General features: G+C 45.6%; 1 protein-coding gene across 4 annotated transcripts in view; it reads left to right on the forward strand.

The window, feature by feature from the left end:
- Positions 1-15,383, forward strand: part of LOC135908672 (uncharacterized) — a 58,154-nt gene that overhangs the window by 27,435 nt on the left and 15,336 nt on the right. For 2 of the 4 annotated variants that reach the window (XM_070536228.1, XM_070536227.1), the window contains exon 8: positions 451-524. The exons of the other annotated variants lie outside the window; for them this stretch is intronic. In XM_070536228.1, coding sequence (XP_070392329.1) covers positions 451-516 — 66 coding nt within the window. In that variant the 3' untranslated portion in view covers positions 517-524. The remainder of the gene's footprint in view (positions 1-450; positions 525-15,383) is intronic. 4 annotated transcript variants of the gene reach the window in all.

Here is a 15,383-nt window from a genome sequence, read left to right on the forward strand (position 1 = left end):
GCGAAGCTTTTCTTTCGAGGAGCCCGTATTGGTTTACTTTGTAGCAATTGCTACGATTAGGCGCATGTCTCATTTTCCCTAATTAAGGATTTTACGTGACGCTTCCATAATGCAGGAAGTTGTCTATATTTGAGAGCATTTTATTGTTTTACTTCCATTCAATACGCCTCTCTGACCTTTCCCTGTTCGCTGACGCTCGGAGAATATTAGTTACGTGATGTCCTTAATGTGACTTTTAAGAAAAAGAGAAAACGCAGGCGCAAACACTTGCGATCAAAATTTTGCAGACCATGAGTTCAAAAAAAGAAAGAATTTGCACCAAGTAATGCACATATCATAATACTTAAGACTAATTAAAACTTGACATTTCAAGCATAACTGTGCATTCATAAGTGTTTAGTTGTCAGTCTAAGTTGCTAAGGTATTTCCTTGTTTGTGTGTTTTTTCTAGGACCGCGGTCCGCATGGTTTTGGTGAAGGGTGTACATCCTCGAATAGCAAGCGGCAGAACAACTAATTTGCCTTGTATGTAATATGTCAAATGGTCTATCTCTGTCACTGCGGTAATGTTTTGATGTGGTTTTTGAGTTATTAAGTATGACAAAGCAGGCCTCGATGAAATGGGCGTGTGGAACCAAATACTGAACAGGAGACGTTAAATTATGGGGTTTTACGTTCCAATACCACGCTCTGATTATGCGACAGGCCTTAGTGGAGGACTCTATAAGTTTCGACCACCTGGAGTTCTTTAACGTGCACCTAAATCTAAGTACACGGGCGTTTTCGCATTTCGCCCCCATCGAATTGGGGCCGCCGTGGCCGGGCCCGAATTCGGTCCCGCGACCTCATGCTCAGCAGCCAAACACCTTAGTCATTGAGCGACCACGGCGGGTAACAGGAGACTTGATGGACTAATTAGTTAGGCGTTAAAAACGCACACGAGAAAAACAAAGAACCACAGAAAGAGCAGCCATAAACTCAAAGGCTGCAGTGTCGCAGAAGAGAAGGAAGGCAAAAAGTCAAATTTTAATTATCGCACGATCTGGAGAATGCCCCGCCATGATGAACACGAGCACACTCTCAACGAATAACGGTATAGACGTGGCAGTTTTTTATTAAGGATAATTGAACTCCGGCTTACACACATGCATATTGTAATTAGTTAAGGTTGTTCCTCGGCCGTAAGACTTATACCCCTGTCACACGGGAAGATTTAATATCTATCGAATCGAATGGCATTCGCATATAATCCCACTAATCGGCATTTACACGGGAATATTTAGTCATTCGACTGGAATGACATTTGCCATCGAAGGAGTAAGGGGAACTCATTCGCATCCGATTTCAAACCGAATGTATACTCTTGACGCCAGATAGACAACAGCGTCACGCAACGAGAATAAATAAGGCGTGCATCAGCAAAATCAGAAGATAATTTTTTAGAGTCATAAAAAGGAATTTATATTTTTGGCGCAATGATATTTTCACCACTGGCTGTGCTCAAGCGTTAGTACTCTTTGCATCAGGAGTCTGTCCCGGCGGTCCGCCATATTGGATGTGTTCGTTTAGCAACGGCAGCAGTGGTGTTGTGCACTCTCCTGGTGGTTCGTCGGCGTTTTACGTGCGGTGCCATGGCTACAGCGGCAGCGGCTGCGGACCCGAAAGGAAAAGCACATTGGAGCCAAAAAGAGACATTCGCCCTTATCAAAATATGAGAAGGCCATCTCCATGACTTAAGAAGGGCGACGCGCAAGGCAGAAGCGTACCAGTTTATTGTTGAAGAGCTGCTCGATGCTGGCATCAGCACGACTTTGAAAGTGATGAAGACAAAGATTGAGAATCTGGCAAACAAGTACAGGTGAGTGTATTTCGTCAGGAACAGATTTAAGCAGGACTGCGCGTGCAAGGAAGTCGGGGCTGTGTAGCATGCAGGTGTCGTTGTTTTGTAAGCGCAGATGTGGATAACTCGAAGCTTTTGCTCCGCTGCGTACAACTTCTGATACGAATTATAGCTTCTCGTGCAGTGTTGCTCGTTAAGGCGAATAAAGGGAAAGGTACGACGCATGCAGTGGCACAGGCGGATTAGGTTACGCTATATTAGCTGTACACTTTCCTCACCACGGCACTAGGCATCGGCCACCGGCGATTGACGTTTTTGGGGGCCTATATAAAAAAAAGAACGCTGCGCTCCTGCAATAGTAGCACCCTCTCGGTGATTGTGTAAAAAGTAGAGTTTCTTTTTCTGCGCGGTTCACATTTTTAGCGCTTGGCGGGTATTCTTAAAGGGCGCGCGAGCTTTAAGGTCAAGATGCAATTGATCGGCGTGATGGTGTCGACGTCCGGAACCGCGCGCGCTTGAAAGAAAGCAGTTTCTCATGATCCCGACGATCCTAGAAGCGATATTTTTTACTTTTCGAGCAGTGATGACTCGGACATCGCTGTTACCCGCTGGCAAGTTTCGTTTTCGCCTCCCGCTTTATTTATTCATATCTACAGCCGGTTCAATTGCTCTTTTGGTGTTCAAATTTATTTTATTTGTTTACGGTGTGTCCACTTCGTTTGGACAAGATGCGCTACCACCAGGTTTCGACCCCAGAGAGATCCAGGCAATGACCACGCGATGACGCTCCGTAGAGGTGTGAAGCGGCTGGCGAGAACTCTCGATTTTTTTTTTTCGCCTGTCCCGTACGGCGGAAGTCGTTCATGTCATATGTATAAACATCAACAAATATGCACGGACGCATATCCTTAACAAAGCGCCGTAGATATTTTTTTCTCTGAAGATGTAGGTCAATCATTATGAAAGTTTGGCATGAATTTCATTGATTGCCTTAGTTTGCTAATTTTTGTTACGTGTTTTGTAGTAAATGTTTATTTTCCGAAACATGCCTAATATTTTCTTTTATTCCTTTACTGTTTCAGAGACACCAACAAAAAGAAAGGGACTGGGCAAGGACGTATCACATGGCCCTGTTACTGGGACATCCACAAATTCCTCAATGCCCTGCCAATGAATGACCAGCGAGAAATGCTGGAAAGCCAGTGCAACACTGTGGAGGAGGTAAGAGGTGCACATCTTAGGTGCATATTGCCGCCGATATTTGGTGCTTCTGAACTGCCCGACGAAGTTCACTGGTCACTGACCATGGTAAAAAAGAAGTCACGTCTCGGCCGCGCTATGGCTCCCTTGTCCAAAAATCTGCCTGTTAGGTAGTTATATGAGTTAGCGGTGGCAATTTAACATGTATGGTGCTGCAGGATTTGCTTTGGATGCTCTGAAAACGATAGTCCGACTTCATGGAATAAGTGATACCGAATATTGCCACTGACAAACGTACCACTTAGCAAGGTTGAGTCTTTACTCAGACAGGCCTCGTATAACATCAACGCAGAGCAGAGAGAAAGGCTACGTGAGGCCGTGAGCCAAGTCGTACAGCTCACCCGCGTGGTGGCTTTGACAGAATTATGCTGCACCTACCACCGCACACGCAAGACAAACGCTCGAGCGTGTGGCCTCCATCACCGTGATTGCCGCTGGGTCTGAGATCATACTGGGGTGGCAGCGAGGCACCCGCTTTCGCCAGCCTTCGCGAGTGCACCGTGCAGCGTGGCCTTGGACCCAGCAGTCAGCACTCAGCGGCTCTAATGTCAGTGCAAGCCACGTGATCGAGCGTTTGTGTTAAGTGTGCGGATGGCTGTGCATGCAATAGCCATTCCTTAGTGTGTTGCGCTTTGCCTTTGTGATAACCTGCGCATTCAGATCGAGTTTGATTGCACTTTCCATTTCAGATCATCCACCAAATGGAGAATGGCCATAGCAGCTAAATCGATGGGGACGCGCCCGCCAACATGAACGAGGATTTGACATATCCTAGGCAGAATGACGCATATGAAACATTACCGGAAACTTCGTCTCGTGTGCTTTCATATCCTGCACTTTCATCTCCTGTCGAAGAAGCTGGGCCGTCACAAACTGGGACTCCCCAGCAGAATGCTTGTCGCCAGGGCTTATTTTTGAGAAACATATGCTGCTCACTATGAATAGCTTCCTTGACACTAACAACATGTTATCACCGCGGCAATACGGCTTTACAAAAGCAAAGGCACTCAGGCACTTTTGGATGATTTCTTTCCCATTTCCCGAACTTATGTTTCCAAACTAACCACGTTGCGTGCGCATTGTTTCTTGATGTAAGCAAGGCATTTGACAGTGTCCGCCATGACTAGTTGTTAACAAAGCTTTTGATGAAGGGATTCCGTGGTTTGTTTCTGTCACGTCTCGTTAATTTTCTCCGGGACCGGTTTCAGTACGGCTCATTCAAAACATTCACAGCAGCCTTTCTGCAATCAAAACCGGTGTTCCACAAGGTTCAGTATTAAGCCCTCTTCTATTTAAAATTTACGTTATGATCTGTCTCAATGCAGTCCCTACTAAGATATTTCAGTGTGCAGACCATACAGTCTTAGTTTCTCGTGCAAATCAATAATCTGATGCAGCTTCTCATATACAAGAAGCAGCTACGAAGGCAATGGACTGGTTCACCACCAATTAAATCGAAATTAACGTATTACCAGCGCAACTTGTCTACTTTCGAAGTCCTTTAAAGAGAGTACACTTGGCTAGGGAAGTAATATTACATAATTCACATTGCAATCCATGTTCTTGCGATGCTATCGACTACATATCATCCGTAAAATATGTCGATTTGCGTTTTGACAGCGATCTATCACGGAATTCGCATGTTTCTTATGTCTGTCAGAGGATTCGCTCAGTGCTTTGCTTACTTTATAAAATCCGTCACCTCATGCCGATATCCGTCAGGAAAACACCGCGCATGCGTTGTGATACAGTGTTGTCCGATACGGAATTACTGCCTACAGACATTCTGCTCTTTGTTTGCAAAAAAGAATTGACTCACTAATGCGCTCCCTTTTAAAAGTTATAGGTTATGACTTGTGTCTTGAAGGCAACACCGACATTTTTAAGGTATTATCCATGCCAGATTTTTCTTCGTTTCTACTGCATACAATAGCCCTGATAAATTTCTGGGACAATCGTTATAATGTACCTTATGCAACTCCCCATTGCCTTAGACCAAAATGGCGTTATCAAATACCTAGTTGTGCAACAAAATACCGCAAAAGAATGCGCGAATACTATGTTCCTGCTTTGTTTAATTATTTACCTTGTAATGTGCTGCAGTCAACATGGAAATACAAGCTCAAGAAAGCACTAAAATGTGCGGATTTGAGCAGCTATAACACGTAAAGAAATAGACCTCGCTTTCCTCGTCCTGTATTACGCCTAAAGTGTGGCTTGGGTAAAAATGTGATAAGAAAGTTTGTTCCTGCACAGCTTTCATTGGAGCATTTTTAGTTTTTACTCATTTTGTTATTTAAAATCATCTACTCATTTTTTATTGTGCCACGCAAGGAAATCGTGTGGCATGGTGATACTTGTACGCGCCAGATGTGCTTCCCAATCCTGTATATGTGCATATACGTAAATCTATTATAAATGCGTATAATGTGTGTATCAGTGTATGTATATACATTTAACGCTTTCCTGTATTTTTTTCTCTTTTTCTCTTTTCTCTTTTTCTCTTTAGTTTATTATTATTATTATTATTATTATTATTATTATTATTATTATTATTATTATTATTATTATTATTATTATTATTATTATTATTATTGGGACCCCCCGAAAGGAGAATGAGGCAGGCATCAAATGCAGATCTGCTTGCGCAGCTTATTGAGGAGCAGCGGCAGCTGCATCTATGTCTAGAAAAAGGCAGGGAGAAGGAAAAAAATCCGAGATAACCAGGTTCATCTGCAGGAAAAAAGTGCCCAGCGTGACAATTTATTTTTGTCGTGTTTGCGGGATTTAGGCAAAAAGTAAATGTTAACTGCTTGCATGGCTGTCAAGGAGCATGATTGTTTTCATATTTACAAACCCCTCGAAGTGTACACACACACAAACACACACTGCTTCTCTGCTGTGCTGCAATGGTGCTGGTCATGTGGCCTGTTGAGCAGGTCTCCAGAAGTATTGCACAAGAGCAGCTCGAACATCGTGTCCTGGGGTGCTATGCAGGATGCGCCGAGTTTGGCAAAACTCGGGATCTTCACGAGCTCTGGCGACACCCCAAGATGAAAGCACGAATGGTACCGAGGCACAGTTTATCTATCGACAAGCTTGCAGTTTCATTGGTTTATCTATATTCACTCTGGCTGGCTATCATTCCTTGGGCGTTGCCTTCTGGGCGGTCGACAAACTGGGGCTCACGTGATCATACCGTCGGTGCATGGTCGTGCCTTCTTTCACTTGTTTGTCGTTTCACTGAGTGCATTACATGCACAAGCGAGTTATAAAACAAACGCATTTAGTACGATAATATTAGTTAGATTGAAGTGGTTTAGAAGCATTTTAAAGCTTACAACATGTACACTGAATGTGCATTAGACTAATTTGTAATTTAGTACGCTTCGCATTATACCACGAGGGAACGCTGTGGTGGCGTCATCACATCGATTCATCGGGCGAGCATGGCGGCTAAGCATCGGAGGCGCCCAGTGTAAACAAACTCGTACAACGAGCTTGCAGTGCGCGACGTAGTGATCAGGCTCGATGATGACCACTATTTCTCGGATATTTCTGTTCCTCCGTGAGCAATCTTTCCGTGCACCCCGAAAGACTGCCAATAGCTTCGGCGATTTTACAGATCGCAACGCGTACCTACTACCTACTATTCACGGCGAAGTGCTGAACAAACAACTTGTCCGGTGCTGCTTCTGCGAGTGCGGCGAGTTGATCCACTCTGCGTGACTGCGAGGGTCACGCATATTACATAGTGTGTGCAAAAGGAAGACAGCCTATATAGCTACGATGCGACAAGGAGGTGGTACCGACGATGGATCTCGCTACCAACACAGTGAAGGAGACATCGACAAGCTGCAGATAAGTATGTTTCTACTGTTTCATATTTAGCATAATAAGAGTGCACGAATTAAGTCACTTTCGTAGTAACGAACTGAATTCCCAGCAGTTAGTTTAAAGAAGGCAGTGAGAACCAATGAGTGTTCGTGCTTTTACACGCAAGTGGGCCCGCGAAAATATGGAAAAGATGAAGGTGACCTTGACTAACTTGGTGAGATAACAGAATTTCATGAGTGACATGAAGCCCGCGAAATTTATGGAAGAGTATCTTTATCCAGGTGAAATATCAATAGCAGGTACTGATTTAAAGCAGGAAACTTATACAAAAATTTAATGGGTTGAACAGCACATGGAAGGCATTACCGAATCGTGATCGCCACATTACCGATATCCTTGAAAAAAGTATAGAATCATTGCATTCTACCGGTTATGCAATATGGGACATAAACCTAGAGGTCAACAAAGAAACTTGATATGTCAAGGACTGTGCAGAAAGCGAAGTAACAAAAATTGTTGGAGATAGCATTAAGGCAGGAAGACAGTGGCGTAGTAAACCGTGGCAACTGAAAAAAGGAATCGGCAGGCAGGCCATGCACGTGTTCGATCGCTTGTTGCCCATTCATAACAGGTGATTACATAAGCGTAACAGAATGGATGTCAAGGAGAGAGAACTACAGCCGAGGATGGTAGAAAATTGCATAATGGGACAAAAATATGATGTTTGTAGGCGTAGAATGCAATCAGCTCGTATAAGACAGGATTGTAGGGTGAGGCATTTGTTTTGCAGCGAACAAAAATAGGTGTGTGGTGCTGACAGTAGAGACTCGTGAAGGTGCGGGGCCACCTCAGCTGCTGGCACACTAATCAACATGACAATTGGCTCTGAAAAAGAAAACCCCAGTTATGAAAAATAAAGCAACGTTGTCCCAACGCATTGTTTTATTATGCATACTACACTAGAGGCTTTCACAGTTAAGGGCTCTTAGCACTAATAGTGCAACGAGCATTTATCTTTGTAAATAATGGTTTGTATGCGGCTGATTCATTCCAATACACTTTTTTGCAGCAAAAGATTCTGCTGCTGGAGGCACTCAACCGCCTGGTGGCAGTAGGCGAGCGCCAGGCACGTGCTCTTGAGAGTGTGGCAGAGGTCCAGAGGGCTGCTCTGCAACAGTAGTATCGGTGCCCTCACTGCTCTCCTGTCGAGCCCACAGAGCCCATATAAAGGAGCTTTCAGTTTAACATTTTGTTTATCATTCAAGAACATGAATAAAATTATTGCAGTAAACATTGTGCTGTGCATATTAAGAGACTTGTAACATGCAATTGGTGTCACTTCAAGATAGGAATAAACGTAAGCCAGCCTGTGCCACTCTTGGACCATGTAAATAAAAAATACACTAATGCAGCTATACGTCATTGTGGTGTTTGTTCTTTCTATGTGCAAGAATACAGTGCGTGTTGATCAGCCACAAGATGAACGGTGTGTGTAATTCACTATGAAGACAGGAAACAGCAGGAGCTTAATAATGCTATCACCTATAGACTGTACATATGACTGCAACACTCCCCGATTCAAATGTGCCGTTACATGCATGTTCGATACCACATATTCTTTAACATTGTCTTATAATTGCATGTACTATATTTCACACATCTTAAGTGCTTGCACAGCACACTTCTGATGTATCCATTTCATAGGCCAAATAATTGTACACTTTGTCCTTTTGTGTTTTATGAAAAGCAGCATCCTTTACAGTCTGCTAAACTTTCAGAAGACAGGAGAGGCCCCGCCCAGATTACCAAAGTGCAGCAGCCGATTGCCTCCACGTCTAAAGAAATAGTCCCTCTCCAACGAGCAGGTTGGAGAGGGACTATCTGTCCGGTGGCACGGTGTCAGTCTAGAGTGCGTGTCCATTGGTACAGGCTTGTGTTCACCTGCCTTCAAGTGCAGATTCCGCAGCCTCCTAAAGTTGTATCCGACTATAGAAACACGTAATGCCTTGCACCAGTTGCATAGACTTCTGCAACTTGATAGCACACAATGATCAGGAGCAGAAATCTATAAAGGCATCCAAGCAAAGCTGGCTGGCCACACTTCCATTATGAGGGGCTGTAAAGAGGTCTCGCCAAATATTTCCATGACGTCCTTGAAAACGAGGTGGTGTTTGACACTTCTTTAGAATCAAAAACAGATTACACTGAATGTTGTGCACCACGTCAAAACAAACCGAGCTTGGTTATTTGCACAGCATGTAATGGGAGGTTGTGCTTCACATAGGAAACAAACTCCTCTGTCGAGTACAATTTTAAGGCCGGTATGGCACCTATTATGTCAACAGTGCCTATATACGAATTACACTTTTCACAGGCCATTGATTTCACCATTATTTTTGTATGATGGTTCTTTCAATCAGTGCTTGTATTACATGAGCGGGTGGATTTGAAAGCAAAGCTTTGTTTGCAAACCTTCCGACTTCCATAATTGTGTGGCAAGGCACTGGCATGTTGTCGAATAGCTCACACTTCCTCGGTCTTGCACCAAAGAAGCCCAATGCTCTATTTGAAGTTGGATCGCACAACAATTCAACGGCACACAAAGTAGCGTAACACACACAGCAAAGCATTCTGCTGTGTATATTTCTCTTCTTTTTGTCCCGTCGAATTGTTGGGCCATTAAACTTCAAGCTTCTATACCAATACACCGTCTTCAACCTCACCAATGCTCTAGTTATTAGGCCACAATGGTGCACATCTTTGAAATTTCCCAACACAAATTAGCTCTCCAAAAAATCCCAAATGTTAAATTTCGCAGCACAGGTGTATGTATGCACGTGCCATATTCTTTACCACTAAACTCACAGGAATCAAAGGGGCAAGCATTAACCAGCCATGCTGCTGCCGTTGCCATTATCATGACACCAATGGAAAGACAGTGCCATGTTTCGGTAAAGGGAGTGCCGGAGGGAAAGGTGTGAGAGCGAGGGCTTATAATAAAAATAACGGTTACGAGACATATTCAATGCCAATATATGCTGCATGTCGATCAGCCTACTCTGGCATTGCGGCAAGGGTTTACTCTTTTGAGCATATCACGTTTTGTGTAATCATTGCTCTAAAGCTGTACAAATGGTCTATTTGCTCTGCAATTTTTATTTTTATCATGGTGGGTTAAAGACCCAATTTTTATTGGCATCTGCACCACATTTCTTCCGATATGTAATTTTGCCTTGGTGGTTCATGACATCTTCACGTACAGAGAGTTCTGCAGAGTATTGGATGTGCATTGTTCTACTGCTTAAGAATTAGAGCCCCATTATGAGACGAAAATATACAATTTATCCATCCAGAATAACGCCGCCCCCCCAAAAAGAAGAAGATACACTGAAACTGTGGCACATGCATCGACACTGAACAGAGCAAACAATCTGAGGTATTTTCTTCATGCAAGCCAACACACTAAGATTCTCAAAGAATTTTCATTTCGCCACAAATGCATAGGCACAACCGGCTTGGCGCAACATCCACATATCGCGCTGCAACAAATTGTGCAATGCCTCGCTGTTTCATAGCGCGGCCGATAGATTACGCATGACTAAAATTCAGCATTGTGTATACTAAGTAACTTCACCAATGAAGAACCCCAAGTTTTTTATGGTATTAGGATTCATAGGTTACTTCACACAATTTCTGATATCCATTTATCTATTTATACTTAACTTCTTTCCCAGGAAAGTGAGCCATTTGGAAGACACCCTGAGAGACAAGTAGAACAATCGGCAAAAAGTCATCAACCAGCGAAAAAGGCAGTATCATAAGCAGCCGCATGTGACATGTCGCTAACACAAAATTTAAGTCGGCTAATCAGAAGTCACAAATCTAGGTATATGGGGTGTCTAAACATTGCCTCAATGTGAATCACAGTAACGCAGACTTTCGAGGCGCCTTAATTCCTACGTACGCTCCGTCGACACACCCGACTACATTCGTAAAGTTCCCACGAAGTAGGAAGCATTATTTTATATATGCCCGCTCAGCCGCAGTATTCTGGAAAGCTAGCCACCGCTTACGCACTGCCGCATCGATAAGCGCGTCAGACACATCTCTGACACAGTGGCTAACAGTAGTTTGATGGCGTCCAATAACGCTCGGCACCGACGCTTCCCTGAAAACTCCCAGTCCCGTAGAAACGGAGGGCACAGATGACTTGCTCTACCACGGTGAGCGAATGAAGCCCGCCACGCTGTCTCCGCAGACGAGAGTCTTCACCTAGCTCGTCACACAGCCAGCGCACTGATGTCTTCGACAGGCGAAAAATGACGCTGAAACTCCCCATCGGTCATGTAGGTGAACGGGTCCGGACGGTCATACTGACGCTTGCTGCCGCTTTATGCAATGAAACAGGCTGCTGCTGCCGCCGCCATGTTCCCGAGTTGAACTCGGAGGAGGTTTCGCGATGTACGAGTTTAGCACGACTTCGCCTGTCAATCAAAACCAGAGGTCACGCCCCGCGCGAGGCATGTAACTCTTGTGCGCGCACCCACTACAGTGAAGCCACGCCCAACTTATCTTCCGGCAACAGCGACGCGGTGTCGAGCTGAGAGGCATCAACAATCTTGACTGCCGACATAAAACACGCACAACACACTGTCATCGGTGATGTACTGAGCATCACTATCGGAAACAAAGCGTTGACTGTCACTGGCTTATGCACACATCTTCTCGGGCTGAGATGGCCGCACAACACGGTTTCACTGCCTGCATTGTGGCGCGTAGCGCACAGTAAATAATTATCGGCACGTCACTGTAGCTGCTTGCAAGGCGTCGATGCGCCGAGGGGGACGACGATGCTGAGGAGTGCGTATTGCAGCAGTCGTTTGAGATGGCTGCTCTGTCATCGGTGATGAAACGGAGCCACAGCGTCGTAAACACGATCAGCGTCCGAGAATCGCTCGCTTTTCTAGATCCAGTGCAATGGCATTTCTTCATCACAAGCACTGCGCACTCAACAGTTCCAACACCTCTCTCCGTTCGAAATCTGATTTCATAACTGCACACAAGAGCCCTCACCTGCCAAAATGCGAGTGCTGCGGTGTCGTTACGATATCCATCTGCGATCGCTGCCAGCTCCAGCAGACGTAATCCACAAGCACCTTCGACTACACAACACACTCGTACACTGCGTACATGCGCTCAGAGGCACCTTCACTGGGAAAGCGATGACAAGCGATGAATTGTGTGGCTGGGGAAGCACGCACTTTTCGCAATGTATCGCAGAGGCTTCGCGCACAAAGATAAACTGGTACATTTTCACTGAACTGCGTCACTACGCACTCTAAAATAAAAATTGGAGGACGCTTAAGCTTCGCCTTCAAGAGTGGAACGCGACAGCGTTCCCGTTGACCCGCCAAGGGGTGTAAGACAGTGGGCTATGGCGCAGCGACTACGCGCCCCGTATCGGACGCGGTGGGCGTCGAGCAGCGTCGCGTTCGGCGCGGCAACGAAATGTGCGCCTGAGCAAGCGACGCAGGCCTGAGCCTTAGAAACAGCTCGTTTCTAAGGCAACACCGCATTCACTAGAGACGCTTTTGTACCGCTTTGAAGCATCGAACTCGTGGCTGAGTGATAAAGAAAAAAAAACTCGTGGCTGAGTGGTAGAGTCTCCGTCTCACACTCCGGAGACCCTGGTTCGATTCCCACCCAGCCCATGCTGCAAGTTGTTTTTTATTCATGAAGTGCCTGCTGGGATTTATCGCTCACGGCCAACGCCGCCAACGCCGACGACACCGGCTTTTCTGCGACACGAGCTCCTTAACGCTGTCCCGTTAATATACCGCCATGTTGCAGCGACAGCTGTTGTGTCGTTTTTAGTCGGTAAAGCGGGGGACTTAATAGCCTAGTGAAGCGCCTACGATGAACAGCCGTACCGCGGCGCTGCGTTTCTATTCCCCTAATAGAGAAAGAGTGGCCATGACCCTCCATGGATCATGACGGACATTATTGAGAATAGCACTGCAGCGCCCCTAGGCGACTTATCAGCGTATGAGTGCCCTCGTGCGTGCGACCAGATTCCATGTACCGCTTCTAAGCTTTCCCCTCACTGTCGCCACTCGCGGCAAGAAGTGCAAAATTTAATAAATTGCTCGATCTCCGTTTGTCATCACAAATTTCTAGCGTTGAAAACGAAAAACAGATACTTAAAGAAATAAAAATGTTCTTTATTTATTTGTTGTATTTCAACGTATTCGTTTGAGTGAAAGGTTAGGTGCAATAATGCGCCGCATGTACCCTGTTCGCATTCGATGGAGGAAAGAAAGATAGTGCTCGAACGAGGAGGCACGCCCTTGACGCGCCCAGGAAAGGCGTGGCAAGCGGCTCACGGCAAGTGTGCAGACGGACAGCGGGACAGTCACGGTATCGCTAAGTTGTGATAATCCGTTGATAACAATACGCGGCGCTGGTGCGTGTCGTTGTGCAGCCTTCTGCGCTTGAAACGTGGAAGCAGCGTGCCACGCAGGGTGCGCTCATGTTGTCATACGCGGCTTTTTGTCTACATATTTTTTGCCTGCACCTTCGGCGCGTTCCGCGCTATCTCCGTTCACTGACTGCCGTCGAGCAAACTCGGGTAAAACTCGGGTGAACGAGAAGCTCGGCGCATCCTGCATAGCATCCCTGTTCCACTTGACTGAGCGGTGGAGCGTGATGGCTGTGGAAGCAGTGCATCAAATGCAGGCACATCTTGTTCCCACTGAGCATCCACAGGGTCTCGGAATGTCTCACAGATATTGTAAAGAACACATGAGGCTCTGATGGCTTGTTCAGCATTTGGCAACTGGCATTCTAGCATCTTCATGACAAAACGAAAACGAGCTTTCAGGCGTCCAAATCCGTTTTCAGCCATGCGTCTTATTTTGTAAAGCTTATAATTGTAAGCAGCTTCGGGGATGCCAGGTGATGCACTTGGGAAGGGCTTAAGCCATGTTGCAGTCAGCGGAAATGCCTGGTCACACAGAATGAGCGGTGTTATAGCAGCACCTTCGATCATAACCACAGGTGATTCGAGGTGTCTATATCGATCTCTCGTACACGCTGGCATCATGGCATCGGCCGGGAGCTCCAACATTGATATACCGGAACCGCTACTGATGATCAACCAGTGCCAGCAGTATAAAACTGTACATGTACAAAAGAAACAAGCGCCGAATGATGTCTTGCTCATGCGCAACAGTGGGCATTCCTGTTTGCAGTATTTTAACCTGTCATAAACAGCCACGTTGAGCAAAACACTTCTCAAACAACTGTACGAGTTACGTTACAGGCGCAGGCCACAGCATGACAGCTGCATCATGCAAGCTTGCCTATATTTTTTTTCATTGACAAAAAGGAGAATTTCATGCACACATAAAATTTCTATCCATGGCTACTTCACGACAAATCATGATACCTTTACACTGTTTGTAGAGTAAAGGCATTTTAGGCAAAATTAGCACATACATGCAGCACTTTTTTAGCAAACGGCTGGAAGTTGTTTATCAGGAAAGTGCTCATTCAGCGAAATATCGTAACTCATTTGGCCTATGTGTACATTTTTATGTATAGGCAACGCACAGCCAGTTGACAATATCAGTTATAAAATTCTAGTACTGGAAATTGCAGAAATGCACCGTGTGGCACATACTGCAGGAGGAACAAAGGAAATGATGGCAATCCGAACTTTGGTGATTGTTATTTGCAGAAACTTCTGTATTCCACAGCTACAACTGCTAAATCTTATTTAGTAACGATCGAATGCAATGGAATATATTTCAGAAGATATCACGCAATGAAAGTGAATTTATTTTTTTAACTTTCGCTGCAGCGTGGAGAAGTCTCGAAGGTACCTAGCAGCCTTTGTAGTTACGGCAATCAATTGGGTTGTCCTTCGTCGGCGATATCGGAGAGTTACAACGATCGAGAGCGCCGATTCCCTGCCATTCCGCTTGCCTTTCCAGTGAAGGAAAATAACTACCTCACGTGTTTTTCCAGTTGGTGGCGCCGGACCATTCGAAGCCACTCTGCTTCAAGTTGTTCGGTGAAAACCTTAAAACACTCCCGGAATGCGACGTTCACCGTTAAACGGCCTATGCCGAACAGATGGGCGATCGTTCGGTCTTCAGCGCTTGAGCACAGCCGATTCATCCCGACGGCCGCTCTTTTTTCCACGGACAACGGCTGTCTCATGTTTGTCGTTTGGCGCTCCAAGGCGATCCTGCACGACTCAACAAGGTACCGGAATGTCGTCGGCGAGACACGGAGAGCTTGTCTGAAGTGATTCTCCCCGATATGCGGAACCGTCTCTTCGAACCCACGTTCGCTTCGCTGAAATGCCCACCGCTCACGGTGAACTGTGGAGTTGGTAGCCATCAGAGCAGCAATAGCGAGTGAATTGGCTACTAATCTGTTTC

This window comes from Dermacentor albipictus, chromosome 3, assembly GCF_038994185.2.
Source record: "Dermacentor albipictus isolate Rhodes 1998 colony chromosome 3, USDA_Dalb.pri_finalv2, whole genome shotgun sequence".
In the NCBI taxonomy this organism is placed as follows: Eukaryota; Metazoa; Arthropoda; class Arachnida; order Ixodida; family Ixodidae; genus Dermacentor; species Dermacentor albipictus.